Below are 23,601 nucleotides of genomic sequence, written 5' to 3'. Positions count from 1 at the left end.
AGTGGTGTTCTGAATCCAAGTTCAGTACTTCTTTCCTTCCACATTACACCCTCAGATCAGTTTTTGTCTGGATTATCATTTTCTAGGGTTAAACCTTACCCAGCAGAAAGACTGAGAGATATTTTCAAGAATACATACTTTGTGGAAAAGTCATCCTAACCTTTTTGAAAATGAATTAGTTATGTATTCAGCTGGCAAGGTTCGTTGTGCATAAAGCACCATGAGTTCTTAATTTGGAAGCTATGCTTAACCACAAAGATTATTACACCCAGTAATTGACAGGCAGAGAAAGACATGCCTTCTGCTCGCCTGTAACATGTGACGGGCTCTCTTAGCAATCACCAAGAGGGCTGCCTTCTTACTATGTGGCCAAGCAGTCATGAAATCAGCCTTTATTTGCAAAATATAAAGCGAAGTGAGTTAAAAAATATAACAAATGGCTATCAAAACTCTAAAATAGGAAAAAGGGCTCAAAACACGTCTAACTTGAATACGCCCTGTAGGGTTTCATATTTACTTTGCTTTTCTTGCCTGCCGTATTTCCTCTGCCTGGAAGCCCCTATGGCAGCAGCCACGCTAACTCATCGCGACATTTGGTAACAGGCAGAGAAAACCCTGATACTAGGAGCACTACTGATTTTTTTTTTTTAAGACTGATTTTTTTTTTTTTCCCCGCTTCAGGAGTTTTATTGGCTTCACGGCGGGACCGGAGTCCAGGTAACGCTAATGCAAACCCAACTGACGCACCCCTGCAGCCTTCAGCGGAGCTGGAGCGGCAGCACCAAAGGAGCACTACTGATTTTGAAAAGGAAACTGTGAGTGACAACCCACACTTTAACTAATTACAAGCTGAAGCTGACACCTTGTGCATTAGGTAATGCACAAGGACACAAGCCACTTTGCAGTGAGATATGACACCACGTCGCATCTCCCGACATGGGAGATACAACCCCAGCAGTATAAAGAGCCAGCTGACTGCATGCACGGCTTCCAGAGCATAAGATAATCCTGCAAGTGAGCTTCCAGCTCTGCCACTTTCTAGCTATGTGAACTGTGGGCATGCTGAGGAGGGCACAGCAGAGGACCTGTAGGGCCCTGGGAACAATCCTGGAGCTGTTTCACACTGCTTTTGTCAGGGAAACAATAAATGCCTCATCACTTAGGTACTGGTAGTTGGGTGTTCGCCTTCCTGAAGCTAACATATTCGAACTCATCCATTTCTCTTGAAAGAGCCTGGGGTGAATTCTAGTAGGTCTAGAAGCTGGGACTCATGAGGATATTCCATGGCCACTCAGAAAACCCACCTCCAAGAAGTTCTACTGGTCAAAGGGTGAGTACTGAACAGCCACACTGTGAAATATAGCTATTTCTACTCCCACACCTGCATTTTCACTGCGAGATATTTGGGAACATTTATGGTAAGAGGTGGGACACATACACGCGTGAGGAAGCCGTGAACTTGCTGGTGGGAACACACAATGGTCTTGCCTCTCAGCTGCTGGCCGCGGCCAGTAACCATCTCCTCTTTCCAGCTCTGGTGGCCCTTGCTCAATAATTCGCATGGTGTGGGCACTGGTTCCTCTGAGCACAATCTTCTTTTCTCCTCTTGATTATTTTTTTTTTAAGAACAACTTCTTAAGAAGTAGGCCCCTCTTAGATCCCTAGCAAGTGCTTCTGCCACTGCTTCTCATCGCTAGTTTTAATCACAGAGTCTCTCCCGATCCCCGGATATGCTGGATTTCTCTAGACTCTAGAGATGACTGACTGACTTCACAGGGCTTTCATCTGCATTCTCAAGGGCTATAACCGCTTTCATGCTTTTCTACCAGCTGTGCACACAGAATTAGCAAGGTCGAAGTCTATTTTATTGCATGCTCTAAATCCATGTGCCAGGATCCTTCACTAAAATCAGAACGTGCGACTCCATCAACCCTAAGTCGCATTTATCAGTATAGCAGAAGCGGCGGCAATTTCTACTTTGATAATACTGTGGCATAGCCTTGTTTTTCCCCAAAGTCAAGTCCATGCCTTTGAGTAGCTATGTTTCCTTCTCTGGAATTATTTTTGCATGAGATCTGTGAGGGGGGAAGCATTTCTTGTTAATTACATAGCAAAGTATTTACCTCTGTCAATTATCCAACCATTCTTGTTGAAAGCAATCAAACTGAAGAGTAAAAAGTTTTGTACAGATGGCTGGAGTCCTTGGGCTTCGGGCAAGTACATTTCAGGACTGATTTGAGTAAGAATAAAATTAAGGGCAACTCCCTACAACCAACGACCTTCTGTCTGAAGCATAAAATCAGAGATAGGCTGCATTATTATAAATTAAAACAAGAAATGAATCTGTATTCAGCTACACCATGTTCCCTGGGTATTTTCAGGGTAATTTTTGAGAAGTAGATTCTTAAAAATAACTTTAATCTAAGCAAGTGACTCTTCTTTTTTCCTTTAAGCTTTAGCTGAGCTATCAGAAGCCTTACTGAACCAAGGTTTAGAAAACAGTAATGGGAAACCATAAAGATTCTGGCAAAGTTATAGAAAGCATATGCCTTAAAATATCCAAAAGCATTAGGATACATAATAGCATTAATAAAATTTAATGAGAGAATTTTGGATTTATAATAGGTATATATAAATTTCTAGAAAGTAGCTATTTCTTTTCTGATATTCTGTATCAGAGTACAGGCTAATTAGGCCCATGTGGAGAGAAATTTTCTTCGTTATCCACTACATCCAATATCCATCTTGCAATTATGTCAGAAGAGACTGGGTGGAGAGAGTGGACCAGGGAGTGGACCAGGACTGTGGGACGCACAGCCACTAATCCCCAGCATTAGAAAGCTCACTCACAACGAAGGAGAGCATAACAGAGAAGTTTACAAACATCTGTACAGATGTGGAAAGATGCTCCAAACCAGTGCTTGCTAAACAGCCTGTTAAAATGGAGATCTTGCTAAAATGCAAGTTCTGATTCAGTGGGTCTGAGGTTCTAACAGGCTCCCCAGCTGCGGACCACACTTTGAGTAGCAAAGCTCTAAATTATTGGCACTTCTGTTTCCCACAGTGCTGCCATGGTGCATCAGCTGGGCAGCTAGTGCTTGAAGCAACTTCAGAAACATTTCTACTATATTAAAAAAAACCTAGTCACTCGTCAGACTACCAGCCAGGAGCTGGCAAATCCAAATGCCTACAGATGCGGTCGTGTGCTTGCTGGAAGGGGCAGTGATGCTCGTGGAACCAGTGGCCGCCACCAGATGTGGCCACATGGATCCCAACCTTAAGCCCTTTGCGTTGGCTGTTTTCTGCCCAGAACGTTCTGTCCTCAAGATATTCCTGTTAGGCTCCCAGGTGTCTACAGGATCTCAGCTCTACTGTCACTTCACCAAAGGCTCTGGCCAGCCAATCGTTCTCTCTGACATCACTCTACCTAACAGTCTTATGGTACTTAGGTCCTATGAAGCAAGCTGGCTCACTGTCTCCCTCATTTAGAACAAAAGCTTCATAATCAGAAGGACGTTCCTTGCCTTGTTTTGTCATTGCTTTATCCCGAGAGCCAGAGCAGAGAAAGTACGGCACAAAGAAGCTGTTCAATAAATATTTGCTGAGGGCGCCTGGGTGGCTCAGTCGTTAAGCGTCTGCCTTCGGCTCAGGTCATGATCCCAGGGTCCTGGAATCGAGCCCCACATCGGGCTCCCTGCTCAGTGGGAAGCCTGCTTCTCCCTCTCCCACTCCCCCTGCTTGTGCTCCCACTCTCGCTGTCTCTCTCTGTCAAATAAATAAATAAAATCTTTAAAAAAAATAAATATTTGCTGAAATGAACGAACTGTTTGATTTTTCAGAAAAGAGAAGCCAAGAAAAGAATTCCATGGGAAATCTTTCATTTTTAAATGTTGGCAGTAAATTAAAACACAGCAAACAAACAACTGCCCCCAAACCAACTGTACGGGCCAAATCAAACACACCTGAGAATGGGGTGTTTTGCATTCCCAGATTCAGCCCATCATTCAATTAAGCCACATCAAGTCTTGGCATAGAAGCAGGAATGCACAGAAATCTGGTACACTAGGAAAGGAAAGGATCTGGAGTCCGAAGGAAGTCATGTTTTGCATCTCTCCTGCACTCCCTGGCATGCTGTGTGTGTGTGTGTGTGTGTGTGTGTGCTGAGTTTTGGCTTCTTTCTGATTAAGAAAGGCGGTAGCTCCCCACCTCCAGGGCTGCTCAGAGAACACTGATGAAAAATGTTGGTTTATAGCAATACCTGCTTTGCTAATGGATAAGCTCAGCAAAGAGTGAGTAGGAAAGGAAAAAAAAAAACATTTTTCCCCAAATGATCCTATTTTTCTTCTCCTTCAGTGTAGGCACATTTGAAATGTCTGGGCAGCCATGTACAGCTGCATCTATGGGTCATACTGCAGAGCAAGCAAGGGTGCTTCTAGAGACCCTTCGAATGGAGTGCATTCTCTGTAGGCTGGGTTTGCTCGGTGTGTGTGTGCTGCATACGCACGCGTACGCGTATAAACACACACAATTTTAAAGGAGTGACTCCAGGTAAGGGGCAAAAAGAATCAACATAGTAAAAACATCACCTATGCCTGGTTATGCACTAGGTGCTTCATGGACCTTGTCCCTTTCCAGTACTTCTACCACCTTGAAAGGCAGGCACTCTCTATCTCATTTTGGAGGCTACCAACATGAGGCTCAGAGAAGGGAGTGATTTGCCCAGGCACGGGCTCACCCCTAACATTTGCAGAACTCAAGACAAGAGTATAAATGGATGTCCCTTACAACATATCTCAAGTGTTTAAAAGTTACAAAGCAAGTGATCGTGTTGTTAAATAAAAGCGTCCTACCTTTCAACCATAACTTTATAGAACCTAAAGTCTAGGATTGGATGTAGAATTCTTCAGTGCTTCAGAGTACATGCTGGAACAAACGGCGTGAGGGGAGTTGGTCTGAGACCTATACCCCTTAACTCACCCTTCGCCTCGTGCACATGGATGTGGATGCCTACTCCATGTCCAAGCTCACGACCCAGCCAGCGCCCACTCCGTGGCCACTCCTCTGGCCTGAGGGTATGCACATGGCGCGTGTATAGGGGTGGGGGGGTCTGCCCCCTGGGAAAAGGACTTAGGGTAGAGCACCTGGAAGCCGGGTTAGGCCTGTGTGGGCAGGGAACCCTGGATTCTAGGGTACCAGAAGGGTATTCTAGAAAGGGGTCTCAGATTCTCGGTGGCCACATCCTTTTGGGCCAGTGGATACCTTATCCCATGAGGAGAGGGCACAGCTGGAGGAGGGTCAGAGTGAGGTCCTCTCAACTAGAGTGTCAGAGCAGCTCTCCCTCTTGCTCAGCCTAAGGTTGGCACTGCCCAAGGGGCAGAGCCACTAAGAGGGAGAACTTTATTCTAAGAGATAAAATGGGGGCGCCTGGATGGTACAGTCAGTGAAGTGTCCGACTCTTGGTTTCAGCTCAGGTCATGATCTCAGGGTCGTGGGACTGAGCCCTGAGGGGGGCTCTGAGCTCAGCGTGGGGTCCGTTTGGGATTCTCTCTCCCTCTCTGTCCCTCCCACTTGTGCTCTCGCTCTCTCTCTCTCTCAAATAAATAAATAAATCTTAAAAAGTTCAGAAGATAAAATGACCTATCTAAAAGATTTCCTCAGTAGTGCATATATTTCCAAGATTAAATCAGGAGTGTTGATGAAGCTTTGCCGAAAATAGACATTAGGCCAGGCCTATCTTTCCTTCCGATGATTTCCAGACCTGATTAATGTACAAAAATAATTTAGAAGGGAAACAAAATTCTTATGCAATGTGTTCAACTTATTTAAAAAGTCATTATGTGTTAAATATATCCTAATATAAAAGAGTGTAGCTCATACAAAAGTCTGAAACCAAAACAAGTTTAAAAAAGAAACAGAAACGGGCTATAAAACTTCAAAATAAAATTAAATTAAAAAAACAGCAACATAATGTAGTACCTGATGCCTCTAGGGCACTTGTCACTTGTATAAACATGACAGAGATGTAGGGTGAAGCTTCTTTTGAGCTTGGTGTGCCTGTGACTTGATTCTCCTGCCACCTTTTTCTGGCTGAACTTGCCAAGAAATTTTCCTCTTTCCACAGACTTTGATCTTACATTTCCTTAATATGGTGGGGTCCCTGATGAATGGCAGCTACCCCAGTTCAGTTCTCTCTCGGAGATTCTATTCTATCCACTAGTCTACTGCTAAGTGTATATCCAGGCGATGAGAGTATCCGATGGCTTTATATTCTGTATCGAATCCTGATGATGCAGAATATTCTTCATGTTAAATTTTACAAGAATAATACCAGGACCCAGCTCTCAGATTTTAAAATCCTTGCGGACAATTCCCACACACCAAAGAAGCTCTCTGGACAAACAGATTCCAGTTCGAAAAACTTGGAATCTTACTCAGGAAAGCCTAGACCTTGGGGTCTTCCTCCATCCCAAGTCCTCCTCCTCACTCCTCAGGGTCCTCACCCGCTGAGGGGAGGACAATGACACGGGTTGCTGTAAAGATCAAGGGTGCAGAGTCGTGAGAAGGAAGAGCAGGGCTGGGCTGAAGTTCGGATGCCCGGCACCCGGCCGGGCTCTCTCCCTGGGCAAACACTTGCTTGGCACACCAGGGGACTTACTTGCCTGCTTTGCTCAAATCGAAACCTATTCTGAACTGTAAGAGTTATTTGGAAATAGGGAAACAGCAGGGACATTTAAAACATGGAACAGCTCTTATAAATATGAAACAAGGGTACCAGCCAAACAGATTGGATACCTGGGGCTTACCAAATACACGACAGCTTTAGCTGAGAACGGATATTAAATTTAAAGACACTAGGACTTCCCTGTTCTTGTCCTTTCTTACATCATGTTTCACCCAAGCCGCAGAAGCTGAATATGGGCTCCATAAAAGCAGTGATGATTATAAGAATGATGGCTAACATGCACAGAGCTCTTTATCGAGTGCAAGGCGCCGTTCCCATTTTACGGCCCAGGGAGGATGAAGGACTTCTCAACATCACACAACTAGTAACCTAGTTGCTTAGTAGGAGGAGTCAGTTTCCAAGTCCAAGCTGCCTCAATTGCTGGGCTTCACGCTGCCTATATTCTATAGACTCCTGCTAAACACTATACTATCAGTGCAAATTCTATCAAAAAATACCTTTCCCTTTAATTATCCATTTCAATGGAGAGAACTGACAACAGAAGGCATTTTAAAATTGTTTGGTTTTAAAGTAAATTATGGCAGCTTCAACCTTCCTATTTTTCACCCAGGCTGACATTAGAACGAGTGATGCTAGACACAATGCTGAAAAGGCAGGCCGAGGGGCAGTGGCAACACGAGGGGGCTTGGAGGCTTCCAGGGGACGGGGAAGCCAGCAGGAGGCTACAAATTTGCCACAGAAAATCCACAACGTGAATAATCCGTAAGTGGGAATTAAGAGTTGACAGTAAGACACATTTCCTTTCAGGAGGAACATGCTGCTCTTGCTCCAAGGCCACAAAGTGGGCAACAGTCATTTGTAAAGCTTGCCAAAAACGGTTTCGGTTAAACTCAAGCACAGGAAGTTCTACTTCTGTATAAAGTGACACTATGGGAAGATGAAGTCTGTAAGAAAAAGGTTTCAAAACAAAAATGGCCCTGAACCACAACTATAATGTAGCTCATGTGATGGCATTCCTTATTCTCTGAAAAGTCTCATTTCAGGGCTGGGTGGGGGAGGCGGTGGCTACAAACACAAAAGGCTTAACGATTCCTAGGAATGGATTGATATCACAAGAATGTTTTTTTTTAGTTGCTAGGCAACAATTGAAAAACAAATGTCCATGTTCTGAGATCACTGTGCATCCGTTCTCCCAACTGGCGGCGCACGGGCTCCTTGGCCCGAGCGCACGCCCCTCGGACCACAGGGGCAGCGTGTCATCACAGTGCTGATGCTCATGGCCTGTCGCGGCAAAAAGATGCCAATCTGTGTCTTGAAACCACACCAGTTTGTTGGCCACGTGGCAGCCGAGATTTCCGGTCAGCTAGAGTTCAGCCATCGGATTACCACCATTTACCCCAATGACGTCCTGTTCCACCCTTGTGTTCCGTTCTGTCCTTTACATCATTTCAGTCAGCTTTCTTTGCAGGTAAATTACCTTGGTTTCTCCGACATACCCAACAGAAGCCTGAATTCACTTTTGTGGGCAATTTTAACATCTGGGGAAAGTAGAGACTCCTTTCCTGAGAGTTCTTTCTTTGTTTCTAAGAAACAGCCTTCGCTGGGAGAAGATCTATTTCATATCATCTTTCTTAAGGATCTACTGACATCACACTTAAGATTAGGTGAGTCTGCTTCCTTCTTTGTAGTACTCTTAACTATGGAGTCTGTTCTTTTGGAAAAAACAAACGGTTCTAAAATTAATATCACACATGTAAACATGCACTTAATTGCTAGAAACATGAACTCCCTTCTTTTGTTCTAACTTTTGCCCAGCCTGTGTAATATAGTTCATCCTTGTAATTCAATCTCTACATCTCAGTATTCAATATGTCACCTTCCCTCCTGACGTGTGGCTCAGGACAGAGAGAGAAAAAGATAAGGCAGGGATATTATGTTCATTTTTTTGCCAGTTCCAAACATAATTTGGTGCTATAAGAACTCCCATCCTTTCCTCCCCTGCCAAAAAAAACAATGAAATGGAAAAAACATCCAGATCTATATTTTAAATCAAGCTCCACCTTCCAGGGCAGGCTGGCTGTGACTTACCTAAATGGACTAATTCAAAGAGCACAGCATCAGCAGTAATGTTCACCATCTGAAGCGGAGACCAATCCCCTCCAGGCCAGCTATGAGTGGGGATCCTGATAGCCTGCTACATATGCACCATACATGCATGATAAGAGGTGGTTCAGTAACTGCCATTTCTATAGCAACCCACACACACTCTGCAGGCTGTGTTTTGGGAAGGCAGTTAAAACTGGATTCTACAACGTAGCTCCACTTAGAAGATGCTTTTATTTCTGTCATCTCGTTAGAATGAGAGTATTCAAATCCAGTAACCCAAGTGATCATTAAACCGCAGAAACTCATCACATCCAGAAACCGAAAGGTTGATTTCTTGGCCAATGTCACTCGGTCACTTTAAATCCAAACCACTGACCTGGTTTGCATGTTCAGAAGTGACCATTCCCCAGGGCAACAAGTCAGATCACAGTCTGACAACCAGGAACATCGGACAGCCATCTGCTGTCCCAGTTCTAGGTGAGAGAGCAAATGCCTGTAAAAGCAAGCTGACAGAATCCTCTCCTACTGCCCAGAAAGCCTCAGCTAAGATGCATTCACCATGACCAATGAAACTTCATGTGCCCGACCCGGGGAGGAACACCGCCTCCTTCAAAGGACAGACTGCACCCCCGCACACGATTGATGAGAACGTGTGTTACGTCCACAATAGCCTCCCCCCCCCACCACACCCATGACACAGACGCTGGCATTGTTATAATTTGCAAAAAAGCACCACGAGACAATCATAAGTTCAAGAAAACCTCTAATTCCTCAAAAGAAAGACTTGTGCTCACTACACAGAATCCTCCCTTGCAGCACCAATCAAGCAGCATTTTAACACGACGGCTTCGGGGCTGCCTGTAAATGCAGCAAAGGTCTGAACTCTGGCACATGCAAACTGCACTTCTTAAAAAAATCCTTTTTATGGAGAGTGCACGTAACAATGAGCCAATTCAAACTGCTGTAACACACTAAACAAAATCCAACTTTACTTACACCCTAAGACAGTGCTGATCTATTAGGTCATCCTCCGGTGAACATGTGGGTTGAAGGATGGAGATACTAATTTGTATAATGGAAAATTTCTCGCTTGTTCCAAAAGGAAAAAAAGAAGGACAACTGTAGCCATAGAAGAAGAAGAAGATGACGACGACGATGGCGATGACGACGATGGCAGCGGCGGCAAGAGTGATAAACGACAGCATCAAATACTGACTCCAGTCTAATGGTGTTTGAAAAGGAGCACTTCGAGGTCCCTATCCTCAGAGTAAACTTTCAGTTATCTGGCAGTCATGGACTGCAGTATTCGAGTTAGTGTCAAAATGTGGATTTATTTTTCAAATAAAAGTCCCATGGTACTAAAAGCGATTCCATCTTTCTTTACAGAGTTTGAAGTCTTGCCCTTTAACAAAGGTGTTATCACTCTGAGCATCAATGCTCACTCCTGGCAAAATGCCGAAGGGCTACCTGGATGGCAGGAAGTACGGATGTGGCTGCACCAGGCACCCCCACTTCGGTCCTGCAGACCATGAGCATAGAATCTACATTCTTTTTTTTTTTTTTTTTAAGATTTTACTTATTTATTTGTCAGAGAGAGAGCATTAACAAGCAGGGGGAGTGGGCAGAGGGACAAGCAGGCTCCCTGCTGAGCAGGAAGCCCAACACGGGGCTCAACCCCAGGACCCTGGGATCGTGACCTGAACTGAAGGCAGATGCTTAACCGACTGAGCCACCCAGGTGTCCCTAGAATCTACATTCTAATACTAGAATGGTAAGAGCCTCCCTCTCAATGCCTTTTACATCAAGGATCACATTTTTCTGTATGAGGTCAGATAGTATTTTCAGTTTGTGGGGACATCTGGTCTCTGTCTCAACCACTCAACCCGGTGGGTGTAATGAGATAGCACTCATGCAGACCATATACAAATGGGTGTGGTTGTGTTCCAGCGTCTTAGTCCCTTTGGGTTGCTATAAAAAAAAGAATAACATATGAGGTGGCTTATGAATTACAGATATTCATTGCTTACAGTTCTGGAGGCTGGGAAGTGCAAGATCAAGGTGCCGTCAGAATCAGTGTCTCATGAAATCCCACTTCCTAGTTCACAGATGGCATCTTCTTGCTGTCCTCACATGGTGGAAGGGGTGAGAGAGCTCTCTGGGGTCTCTTTTACAAGGGCACTAATCCCATTCCTGAGGGCTCCACCTTCATTACCTAATCACCTCCCAAAGGCCCCACACCTCCACACACATGGGGGTTAGGATTTCAACATAGGAACTTTGGGGAGGGGGATACAAACGTTCAGTCCATAGCATCCAATAAAATTTTACTTAGGGATGCTTACATTTGATTTTCATATAATTTTCATGTGCCATGAGATACTCTTCTTTTGATTCTTTCTTCAATCATTTAAAAATGTAAATACCATTCTTAGCTTTGCTGTAGTTTGCCGACCCTGATTTAGGTGAACAATTCTTAATGGATTCACAGATTGCTGTATCTGGCTGTTAAACAGTTTGGAACTACAATTACTTTGATTTACCTTAAAAGCACATCATTTAAAGTGTTAAATGGTTTGAGGTGATTATTTATTGTGTTTGAATTAATCATAAATAGCTATTAATTAGTAAGTAGTGTTTTGTGCTTAAGATGTGTTCCTACTTTTTTCCTGATCTGATAATACTGTCTTGGAACTTTTTATTTAACCAAGATAACTTAATTTCTACTTAAATAATGATATTATTGATTAAATATAACAAAATAAGAACCTTAATAATAAAGAAAAAAATAGTAAAAAAAAAAACAAAACCCCAACCTTATGAAATATGTAGGCTTCTATTGAATTTAGGAAGTTAAAGAACATACGGTTTCTTTGAAATGTCCACCAATCTTAAAGTTTTCAGAAAGCATATTTTAATTCATTTGATTATTTTTGAATGACTATGCAAACGTTGGCTCTTCTGTGTACACATACAAGCTGTTATAGCCAGGAGCTGGCAGTCACATTTCTTGCAGTAGATGCTCGGTTAAAAAGACCCTTTGAGTGAAAATAGATCATGTACACAATGAAGGTTCTCAACGGCAAAAGGCTTGATGCTGTGGGGATTATTTCCAGAGAAGAGATAGAGAATCGGGTAACTTCCATTTCAGAGGCTTCCTCCTAACAATGCACATTTCTTTGTTTTCACGGACTTCTGTTATTGTGTTAATTTCCCGTTGCTTCTGTAATAAATGACCACAGACTTAGGGGCTTAAAACAACCCAACTGTATTCTCTTAAAGTTCTGGAAGTGAGAGGTCTGAAGTCAGTTCCGTTGAGCGCAAGTCAAGGTGTCAGCAGGCTTGGTTCCCTCTGGAGGCTCCCAGGGGAAAATCTGTTGCCTTGCCCTGTTCAGCTTCTCATGGCCACCTGCGTTCCTTGGCTAGTGGTCCCCTCCTCTATATTCAAAGGACATCGCCCGAGTCTCTGCTCCGACCACGCTGTTGCCATCTCCTCTGGTTCTGATTCCTCCTGTCTCCCTCACAAGGACCGCCGTGATCACAGTACATGCATCTCTCTCTTATTCCTGCAGCCACATCCCGTCTCGTGTTGCTGTCAGATCAGCGTTTCTCAAGCTTCACCCTCTCCCTGTCTTCTCTGTGTTACCTCTGCCTCGGTTCAGACTCTTCCCTCTTTTCTGGCCAATTCCAGCTGCTGTTGGAGTGGCTCCCACCTCTCCTTCCCTCCACCGGGTCTTCTGTATCGCACCGTAGGTTATCCTTCCAGAGCACAGACCGCTTTCCCAGGCAAGACTGTCCCCGGGCTCCTCAGGCCCACACATGCCTTCAGAGCTGCCCCTGCCTCTCTGTCCCTCATGTCAAGCCGCCATCTTCTGCATGCCCGCCATTGCTACCACACCACTGTGTGCCCTTCCCCGGCTGCGCAGAGGTGTCCCCACAGCTTGTCACATCATGTGAGTGGGATCTCTCTTTTCTCAAATCCCTTTCTCCATCCCCTAAACAGTAACATAGCTCCTCTCGCTCACACTGTACACGTTACAGTGATACTAGAAATACATACAGGCAGGGCCTTGCAATTTCTTAGTTGTCAGGGCAGTTGAATATATTAGGAGATAAGATTTGTACTTAAGAGGACTAATCTACATGGAAGATGATCATATACATACGGCTTTCCATTGCTTCGGAAAGATAACCTACGGTGCGATACAGAAGACCCGGTGGAGGGAAGGAGAGGTGGGAGGCACTCCAACAGCTGCTCGAATTGGGCCAGAAAAGAGGGAAGAGTCTGAACCGAGGCAGAGGTAACACGGAGAAGACAGGGAGAGGGTGAAGCTTGAGAAACGCTCATCTGACAGCAACACGGGACTGGATGTGGCTGCAGGAATAAAGTGGGGATAACCCTGAGGTTTCTACTCTGATGGTCTGGTAGGCGATACCCTTAACCAAGAGAGGGAACACGGAGAGGTTTAGATGCTGCAGCAAGAGGAGTGGATAAACCTTAATTTTAGGCATCTTGGACTTGACTTTCCTATGGCACATCCATACACTGATGTCTACTGGAAGGTCAGAAACACAGAGCAGAGACTAGGACCTGGGTGCATGGGGAGCTGTGGGGGTGAGGGAAGTGGTGTGGTGCCCTAGCAACTGGCATCAGCTAAGTTAGCAGCTGGGCAGAGGGCAGACGCCAGTGGCCAGCATACAAGGGGGACCCGGGGGGGACACTGAGTCAAAGAGCCAACAGACGAGGGCCCTTCACAAAGGAAGGAAGATCTCGGAATGTCGCACAGACCTCGAAGCAGAGGAGGAGGTCACCTGCCTTCAGAGCCGTGCAGCCACTGGTGAGCTCCGGGACACCTGTTTCCGAAGAGTAGGAGGCAGGAGCAGGATCACAGTGGGCTGAGAAATGGAAGCAGCACGTGGGGAACAATCCTTCGAGAGATCTGGGCCAAGGGGTTTGGAGGGCACAGTCCGTGGGAGCCTTCTATAGGATGGGGAGACTTCTGTTTACTTTCTAAACTCTTTGGGTGTCCTTGCTCTGTGCTAGGCGCTCTACTAAGCCTCTTACAACTTTTAATTCATTTTCTCCTTGGAGGGGTTAATTTTTTGTGTCGACTTGGCTAGGCCATGGTCCCCAGATATTTGGTCAGACACGTATGAATGTTGCTGTGAAGGTATTTTTAAAGTGAGAGTAACATATAAATCAGTAGGCTGAGTAAAGTAGATTACCCTTCATGATATGGGTGGGCCTCATCTAGTCAGTTGAAGGCGTTAAGAAAAAGACTGACCTCTCCCAAGGAATAGGGAATTCCGCCAGCAGACTACCTTTGGGCTCAAACTACAGTATCGGCTCCTCTCTAGGTCTCTAGTCTGCAGGCTGACCCTGCAGATTACGGACTTGCCAGCCTCCACAAATGTATAAGCCAATTCCTTAAAATAAATCTCTTTCCACACACACCCCCCACCCCCACACCCTATTGGTTCTGTTTCTCTGGAGAACTTTGTCTAATACACTCTTCGTAACAACATTATTATTATCATCGCCATTTCACAGTTGAGGAAACTGGCACAGAGAGGTTAAGTAACTTGCTCGGGGCCACACAGCCAGTGGGTAGCAGAGCCGGAATAACAATCCAGTGTGCCCCCAGGCCCCTTGCTCTTAACCACATGTCATGCTGCTGCTTCAGTGCGCTGACCTGAACACGTTTGGGGCCAACTAGGAGGTCGAAGGGAGAGAAGCAGAACATACAAGGGGATAAGAGCCTCAACAAACGAACATCTTACACAAATGAGAAAACAGGCACGGGGATTTGCCCAAGGTGGGACTTACAGCTTTACAAGAGCAGACCCAGGTTTTCAGGATACAAAATACAAGCTGTCTCCATTCTCCTTCCTACTTTCTCCTGTGTTCTTCTGAGATTCTCCCAGGCACGCCCCTCTCAATCTGTCTTCTTCTGGGAGGTGTTGGGCTCCTTAGGTCCCGACTAAGTCCTCGAGAACACACGTCAGCGGCAGCCTAACTCAGTGCAGGATTATGTTAAGGAAATGATACCGTCCATCTGTCAACGTCAAGTTTAGTACGTCTTTAGTGAAATCAGTGAATTCCACACAAATGATTATGGCTCCTGTTAGTAATTATTTGGAAAGCAAAATGAAGCAAAAGCGAAACAAAACAAAACAAGACCAAACCGCAACAAACCCCAGACATCCAACAGGCATCTCTTTTCACATATAAATTCCCAGGACTATGATTTGACTCCTCATGGAATTAGGTATCTTTGAAAATACATTTGACACCACACATCTCCCAATAATCTTTATGCATGGTCTAATGCTTTAAAATTCTGGATGAGGGCATCTGAAAACTGGTATTTTCAAGCTTGACTTTCAAGGGACGGGGTACCGAAGGGGTATAAGAATGAAGATGGTATGAAAATCTAAGCACACAAGCATGTGTGCCCATATTGTTGTGAAGAGCACCAACTATACAACTTCCTAGCGAACAATCTGGAAAGATGTATTAAAAGCTTTAGAATTTCATACATTTTTAATCCAGCACTATCGCTTTCTCTAAAATTTTATCCTAAGGAAACAACGATGGCCATGCCTAAAGATTTAGCTACAAAGTTATTTTTCATAGCACTGGTAAGAATAGTAATGTTTTCTCTAATTATAGGGCACAGAGCAACCAAATTATGACACATCGACATAATGAAATACCACGCATTAATTTTGACATTGCAGAGTCACAGCTGATGCTACATAAAGATGTTTATGATATGCAAGTGGTTTTTAAAGGCAAGTTACAGAACAGTATTATAGCATATATCCCATTCCTGTTAAAAATATATTTTGCGGAAGGCAGCCTTTCTAAGAGGGCCCAGGGATCCCCACCTGCTGGTGTTCACGGGCCTGTGCAGTCCACCCCACCCTGGACCTATGTTGGGCCCTGGGACCAACAGCATCTGGAAAGAAGTGATGGTGTGTCACACTTTGACATTAGGTTGTAAAAGACTGTGACTTCCATTTTGCCCACTTGTGCTTCTGTATTTTATTTTGTTTTTTTTTTCTCTTGGATCATTTGCTCCAGTGAACGCAAGCTGCCACGTAGTGAGCAGCCCTATGGAGAGACCCCCCAGGGCAAGGAATGAAAGCCTCCGACCAACAGATCAACAGCTAGTGAGGAGCTGAGGCCTGTAACAGCCCTGCAGGATTGGAAGCACGGTCACCAGCCCCCACCCGACCCCGAGATGAACACAGCCCAGGTTGGCAGCCCGACGGCAACCTTGCTGGAGGACCTGACCCAGAAACCACCCAGCTACGTTGTCCCTGGACTCCTGACCCTCCAGAAATGTGAGATAAGAGATGCTCACTGTTGTTTGAAGCTGCTGAGTCTTAGGGCAATTTGTTGTGCAGCGATAGATAACTAACACATACGTGCTCGGTGAAATGACTGGAAGGATATAATGCCGAATACAATTAGTGGTTTTCTCTAGGTGGGGGGTTAATGGGTCATTTTAGTTTCTCTTGGGATGTTGTTGGCAACGTTCTTCCTTTTTCGTTAAACTTAAAAACCACATGACCAAGAGAGACGATAGAACCTAAAGAATAAAAGGCTAAAGATTGGGGGAGCCAATTTTAGCTCTAATAACCTTTAAAGACTCAAGTAAGTTAGCTTAAATGTACAACAAAAACAAAAACAAGAGAACCCTCCAGAGAGCGTGCCTGCATGGCCCAGTGGCGTGAGCTTCACCAGCCAGAAACCGTGCAACGTTCAGTACCTTCAAGGAAAGGAGATTTGCATGGGCTTCTTAAAAGGAAAATCAAACAGTCATGAAGTCACCTGCTAGCCAATCACAGGAGTCTTGCTTACCCAGCTTCTGGTCAAACCGCCACGCGGCGACATAGGCATTGTGCCTCAGAATGCTCTGTGTGGCCAGCGGCACAGTGACGTAAATGGGACCATCCACCAGCACCGGTGTTCCATCACTGCTGAGCAAGTGGACGCTGACGGCCGTGACTGGGGTCAGGTCATACCTGGTGCCATTTCCTGAAAGCAAGAGGGATTCTCCATCACACGTGCAAAAGGGACCTACAGGGGGCTCCTGCCACCGTCTGCATCTGCCATTCACTGAGTATGGTACCTCCTATGTGCCAAGGACGGCAGTAAGCCCTTTACATTTATAAAATCCTCACCGCATCTTTGTAAGGTAGGCAAAATCCACATTTTACAGATAAAAGACCCAGGCTCACAGAGGGTAGTAATGGGAACTGGCCCCAAGGGCATGGTGGTCTGTCCGGGATCTAAGCTCAGGTCTGCCGACTCCACTACACTACAGTGCTTTGCTTTCAAACAGGGGCCTCAAAAGGAAAAGACTTGTCTATAACATGAGAGGAGGCAATGTGTAGAAATCCCTGAAATCAACGCCCAGACAAAGTCAGCTCCATGCCCGTGTTAATTACTTGGCAGAGCCCCATCAGGAAACCAAATGTTTTGCATTAGAGACTGCTTAAAAAAAAAAAAAAAGGAATTTTTTTTTTTCAAGGAGTGCTTCAAAATCCTAACTTACTTCTACTAAAAGTACACTACTAAAAACCTGGACTTGAAATATTTATGAGTTATTTTAGTTGCCATTGTTATTTTGATCTGTTTAAAAGGAATTTAATATCCCAATTATTCTACATTAGAGGCCTTTTACTCAAGCCAATGCTTTAATGACTGCCTACTTTATAGATAAATCAGGGAATGCTTATGACAGCGATATTATATTTATCTACTTAAGTAATCCATTTTAGGACAATTTTTCTCCAGTGAAATATAATATCACATAAAATGTTTTGTTATAATTTTAAATCTTGAGCACAATGATAAAAGCACGGTGATAAAAAATGTAAGCTCCATTAGAACATAATCTGTAGGATTTCTTACTAAGCTACTTAGATACTTACCTACCCATCAACTACCTGAGCTAATGCAAACCTCCACTTAGGACTAGATGTAAACATTTAGAGCAAATCTAAGTGAATTTTAGAGTTTCAACACAAGTTACAGCTAAACTCTTTATAGAGCAATTTATATGAGTCATGACAGAACTACCTTTTACAATTTATATTCATCTCTGTCATTGAAGGACAAGGCCCAATAATGGGAATTTCATCAAAAGGTCCACAGTTTAAATGTGCCAACTGCCCAAAGGGGACACAGAAGTCAAGCCAAGTCTACAATGTACCTCTCTAGGTTCTGTTAAGACTCTCTGGATGAGACAGAACTGAAAACCAAGAGAAATTCAGGGACTCACTAGATTGTAGTACACAACTCAGACATAACGTTCTCAACTGGGGAGCACTGCTGCTGCTTTCAGCAAACCCGAGGCAGGAGGTCTGCACAGGGAAGCAGCAGGTAGACTAGGAAAGCCTTCTAGACTCCTCATCCATCCTTGCCTCCCACTTAGCTCTGCCTCCTCATCCCCACTCAACAATTCTCCCTTCCTATTTTTTTTTGCACATTCCTGGCCCAGGAAGCCAGGGTTCCAGTACCAGATGCACCCACTAGCTGCGTATGTGGCTTCGGGGAAGTTACTTCACTCCTCAGGGATTTTTCTTATCTGCATTATCTGGACTAGATGCCTTCCTATGAGGCTGTGGAAAGAAAACAGACTCAGCTATAAACATTTAGAAGTAAGTACAGCATTGCAGAAAAGGGCATCTTAATTAAAGCAATATACGTTAGGTTCACGTGATTTAAGGGTCTTTTAAAAGCTCTCCGTTAGAAGACAGAGCAGGCAGTCACACTTGATTTCTTGAGGCTTCTTTTCTCTTTCTCAGTGCCCCAGCTAAATGCCCACTCGTACTCTATGCCTTCCCAAACACTCTCCCTTTACCCTCCCACTCTAATCTGGAACAACGAACAAGTCATACTTCGACAGGCTCAACTGTCTCCCTTCCAGCACTTGTTCTAAGACTGCAACTCTACACAAAGCACTGAGTTCTGTATATAATGACATCTTTCCCTCTTGTTCCCTCCTGATGTTACCAGGCTCCTGTCATGTCCCAATAAAGACAGGTGTCAGGCAAAGGCAGCAGGGGCGGCACCACTGGACCAAGCTTAGGAGGCCTCCGACCCGTCCCTTGTAACATGAGGGGTTTTGCTCAGAGAGCATCTAGGGTTCTGTTTGGCTTTGCATTCTGTTTCTAGCTTTGCTGGATGTTAGTCATTTTACGGACTCTTCTCTGTCTTCCTGGAGTTACGAGCAGGAGTCATTTCTTAACCCCTTGGGAATGTCAGAGGACGGGTGTGTGCTTCCTTAGCAAACCAGAGTGGGGAGCGTGATGCCGTGAAGGTGTAGTGTCTCCGGCCTGTGTGGGGGAGGTGGTGGCCCCATGTGACACAAGGACACTATGGAGCAGGTGGACACAGGTGAACAAATGAGAACATGGGCCAAATCTCCATCTGGCTGAGTTGTTCTATTTACAACTCTGGATAAACTCCCTCTGAACTGGACACAACCAAGAACACTCCAAGGACCCCAGCCTTCAGAGCCCTTTCCAACCCCACTTGTGGCCTCCATTCACCTTTGCCGGACTCTGGTTAGGAACTGCCGTCTCACACAGCTATGTGTGGGCCAGGGCCTCAAGAAAAGCTGAGATCTCTTAGATGCATCTTATAAAACAGGAGGTAAGCACGCAAGCAAGTGTTGGGGGGTGGGGAAGAGAGGCTCTGCACCATGGGAAACTGGAGACAGGCACCTAGCTGGTGAGATGTCGGGGTGCTAAGCGGAGCCCACGCTCCAACACGCTCACAGGTGTGAGCCAACACGCCCAGGGGTGGTCGCCTTTCCTGGCAGCCCTCAAGTAGGTCGGATTCCTCTTCCCACATCAGCTGTCAGTGTTTTCAGTGGAAAAGAAGTTGCATGTAACCTTCTAAAGACCTTCTTTCTTCCCTCTGAAATAACAGAGTGATTTTTAAAATAAAACAAACCCCTTTAAAATCAATAGTTCTATGTCTTTATATTCTTCTCCCTTCCCCATCATCTCGGATTTCATAATTTATTCAAGAGCTCTTGGAAATGGGGCACAGAAAAATTAACGAGCTCTGAGGAATGAGGTCTTCCCTCCAAGTTAGGGTTTTATGATTGTGCACCATTTGTTGGGGAGACTGGGTGGAGGTCGCATGATGGTCTCCAATTGTACTTTTTCACGTTCCCTGAAATACTACTTTTCTCCTTGGCCTGTACGCTTAGAGTAAAAGTCAACATTTTCCCCCCAATAATGTTTACTTAAAGTGACTACTACGCAGTTTTATCTGACAGCCAGTTCCTGATGTCTTAATTGCATCTTCATCATGTATAAAATTGAAGTAAGAAGAACTATTTCTGAAAGCAGGTGCCACAGATGGCGAAAAGTGAGTAACAAATCACCAGGTCACCTTGACTGGTCACCAGAAATTCGTCAGCATTCTACAAAATGGATCAGATGCTGCAGGTGTAAAAGCTTTTTCAGAAGGACCCAAGATCCGTTTATGTAAAGCACTGGACAAGTGAGGGAAATTCAATAAAAGCGTTTCTGGGAAAATGCAGTCACCTCCTCACCTGGCAGGATTTAACCCAGAACAGCCTCTGGTTTTCAAGTTTATGTTGTGACTAATCTAAAGTGTCGGGAAAAGAAGAGGGGAGACAAGAAATGACTCAGGACCTCAGCATCTGCCACTTTCCAGTCCCTAGGACTAGGGACCACACGAGTGCCGAGTGCACTGTTGGCTGCAAGCCAGTCTTTTTACTGATAAGGAATTATTACATATTTTCTGGCTGCTGGTTTTTAGTTTCTCTGATTTTTTAGCTCTATGTGTCCGGCCAGTCTAGAGTGACACGGACCAAGCTGACTTAGAGGTCTGGATTCAAATCAACATCAAAGCCTGACCACTGTTTGCCGAGTCAAGGCAGAGAGAACAGCTCAGAGGATGGAAAGATGTGGGAAAATGCTGGCCGGGTGCAGGTGGTACAGAAGAGGCTCCCGCTCCTAAATGCTCCTGATTCCTAGACATGACATCCGGGTTGTCCCCACTCTCTGCATCAGAGCCACTGCCCCCCTCCCCCGCCCCGCTGTGACCTGTGGGTGGGAGGGGGAGGGCGGCCACGCAGGTGGCTCCACCAAACCCACTCCAGGGGGAAGCGGGACAAGGGCAGAGAGCCTTATACCTGGGAAAAACAAACGAACAAAAAAACCCAACTTCAATTATAAGTACTTCTCTGAATTAAATATATTTAGTCTACCAGAGGGGAGCTCTGAAGGTACGTTAGCCAGGACGGCTGAAGGCGACAGGTGCACTCACATGTACTTCCACCGTGGTGTAGACGGGAATCCCGAACTAACACCGCTCCAACGCACTTGACCTTTCACAACTCCGGTGGTTCTTCCGGGCAGTACTAACGCTTTGAGCCACATCCCCAGATGCAACCACAGAAGCCCCAGCTGAGAGGAGAACAGACTCCAATTACCTGTTCCATTTCCATCCAAGCCTCGCAGATAAGGAAAACTGTCCACCTCGGCCGGGGCGCTGGCGGCCGTGAGGAAGGCCGTCAGGTCGCTGTAGCTGGTGTTCTCCGGCAGCCGCAGGGCTCTCCTCTGGAAGTGAACGCGAGGCTGTGGCCGGGCACCTGCAGAAATGAACTTCGGAGTTACCTCCCGGGGGAGCGGCAAATCTCAGGCAACCAGGAAGCGCTTCTCCACTTTGCAGCGCACCTCCCCTCCCCCTCCCCCTCGTCCCTGCCTCTCCGCCCATCCCCCATTCGCCGCGCCCCCCGCAGGGCACAAAGATGTGACAACATGCTATTATGGGGATAGAAATAATAGCCCATTGTCACATTTGTTTTGACACAGGATGTTATTTAGGTTTCTAACAAAAAAGCTTTCCAAGTCCTATTTGTGAGCAAGCTTTGCACTGCCCAGCATTCGCACTTGGCGGGGGGGGGGGGGGGGGGGGGGGGGGGGGCGGGGCAATACTTTAGGAAAGGAAGTCCGCATCAGTGAAACGAGTAGATGACAGTTCATCTCTTTACGTAAACAAAGCAAGCGACACCCTTTGAGACTGTTACAAACACCTCCTTAATCTTCTGGTAAAATCTGGTTTCCCTCCACAGACCAAACTGAAGCCGGGCAAGGGAATTCAATGTGCAGCCTGGACAAGAATTCCAAAGGAGAAGCTGCCATGTGGCATCCAGTCTCTGCGGGTGGGGTGCACCCTATTCGTCACAGCTCACGTTGGGCGTTTGAGGACAAGGCTCTAGAAAGGAGGTGGGAACGCTCCCTTTGGGGCAGGCAGCTCCGTGTGCGGAAGGACGGGCTGGGCCCCTTCAGACAGTTCCCCGGGTGATACTGTCTGCAGCATGGGTTCCAGATGTTGTTTTGGCTGCAGAACCCGAACCTGTGTTCCCCTAATGCTATGGCGACAGTCATAAGACGTCAAGGTGCCAAATCATTTTGCGCAAACCCAGCAAAAACATCCCGAAGACACAAGTTAATACAAGTGGGAGTTGTGGCACTTACACACTTCTGTGGATTGAAATAGCCGTTCCTCAAAAGCAGTGATCTGCCCTGGCTTTCTGGCCACTGCATATCCTGCCCCAGGCCCGCAGTTTCTCCTGTGGTCAGCTGGGGGCTCCCTGCCCACCGTCTGGGGCCAGGGCTGTCTGGCACCACAGCCCAGCCCTGAGCTGATGGTCTTTATGCCTGCCCCAGGGTTCCTTTTAACCCTGGATCAGAAAGTTTCAGGTGGGGAATAAGCTTATCCAAAAGGGTTCTAGCGGAAAGGAGTTTTAGAGCTCAAAGATATCAGAGTCCACATTGTTCTTCCTACAAGTAAGCCACAGAAGCTCAAGAGACATGAAGTTTGGGGTAGGCTGGCTGGAGCATGTACCAGTGAGGTGGCAGAGAGTCAGATGCCCCCCCGTACCACCTAAAAATCACTGGTTAGAGTTCTCAGATGACTGGTTCTCCACTCCGTGAAACACAGGCCCCACTTTTGGGCCCCTGGGAGCCCGATGCCCCAAGTCATGACTCCCATCTGCATTCCGTCACCTCCACTGAAACTAACTGGACCGATACGCGGTCCTGTCTCAAACCTCCATGGCTTTTCTCTACCCCCAAAACAACCCACGGCGATGCACTAGCATCCAAGTATCTGTCTCTGTTCACTCCCAGCTCTGCTCAGTCTGGTCTTTTCCTTTGATGTCACAGAAGACTGATGTCTTCCTTCTGTCACCTCCTTGGTCCACACAGAGTCTGGACACCTTGAGCTCCCCAGGAGCACCGCCACTCCTGGCGAGGAGCAGTCTGCTTCTCTGTTCTTCTCCCTGCTGCACTCGGAGACGGAAAGTCAAAGCCAACCTTTTCTTTTTTACCCCCTCACCCCCAACGACATAACATTACTCCCTCCCTGATCCTATTACTGTTGTCAGTGATAGTGAACTTTCTGAGAACTTATTTCCCTTTGTCTACTGTTTTTCGATCTAAGCAATGCTGCTGGTGCCCGCCTGGGTTACAGTGGGGGAAACAAGGAACTTGCTAGTAAGAAAATATATTGTCCACAGTGTGACGGGGCCAAGAGGGACTTGTCCTCATGAGGGTTGAGGCAGAGAGGGTGGGATACATGCTGCCTTCCAGGCCTCAGGAAAAGGGTGACTGCTGACAGGTGAAGGGGGGATCACACTGACCCCCTCAGGGACTGGCCTGGAACTTGCAGACCCCAGACCTAGCTGCTCCCGTGCTCTCAGGGGCCACGGGCTATTCTCCCTTCCCTCGCCCCCTCACCTCTCTCACAGACA

General features: G+C 46.0%; 1 protein-coding gene across 1 annotated transcript in view; it reads right to left on the bottom strand.

Moving 5' to 3' along the window:
- FAM171A1 (family with sequence similarity 171 member A1) overlaps nt 1-23,601 on the bottom strand; it is a 123,470-nt gene that overhangs the window by 13,217 nt on the left and 86,652 nt on the right. The window contains exons 4-5 of the mRNA XM_028114199.2: nt 21,277-21,435; nt 16,656-16,832 (exon numbers count right to left, since the gene is read on the bottom strand). Coding sequence (XP_027970000.1) covers nt 16,656-16,832; nt 21,277-21,435 — 336 coding nt within the window. The remainder of the gene's footprint in view (nt 1-16,655; nt 16,833-21,276; nt 21,436-23,601) is intronic.

The sequence above is a fragment of the Eumetopias jubatus genome, unplaced genomic scaffold (genome assembly GCF_037043125.1).
Source record: "Eumetopias jubatus isolate StellerSeaLion01/CBP00866 unplaced genomic scaffold, mEumJub1_p1.0 scaffold_8, whole genome shotgun sequence".
NCBI lineage: Eukaryota > Metazoa > Chordata > Mammalia > Carnivora > Otariidae > Eumetopias > Eumetopias jubatus.
This window is presented reverse-complemented; position numbering and strand designations above follow the sequence as displayed.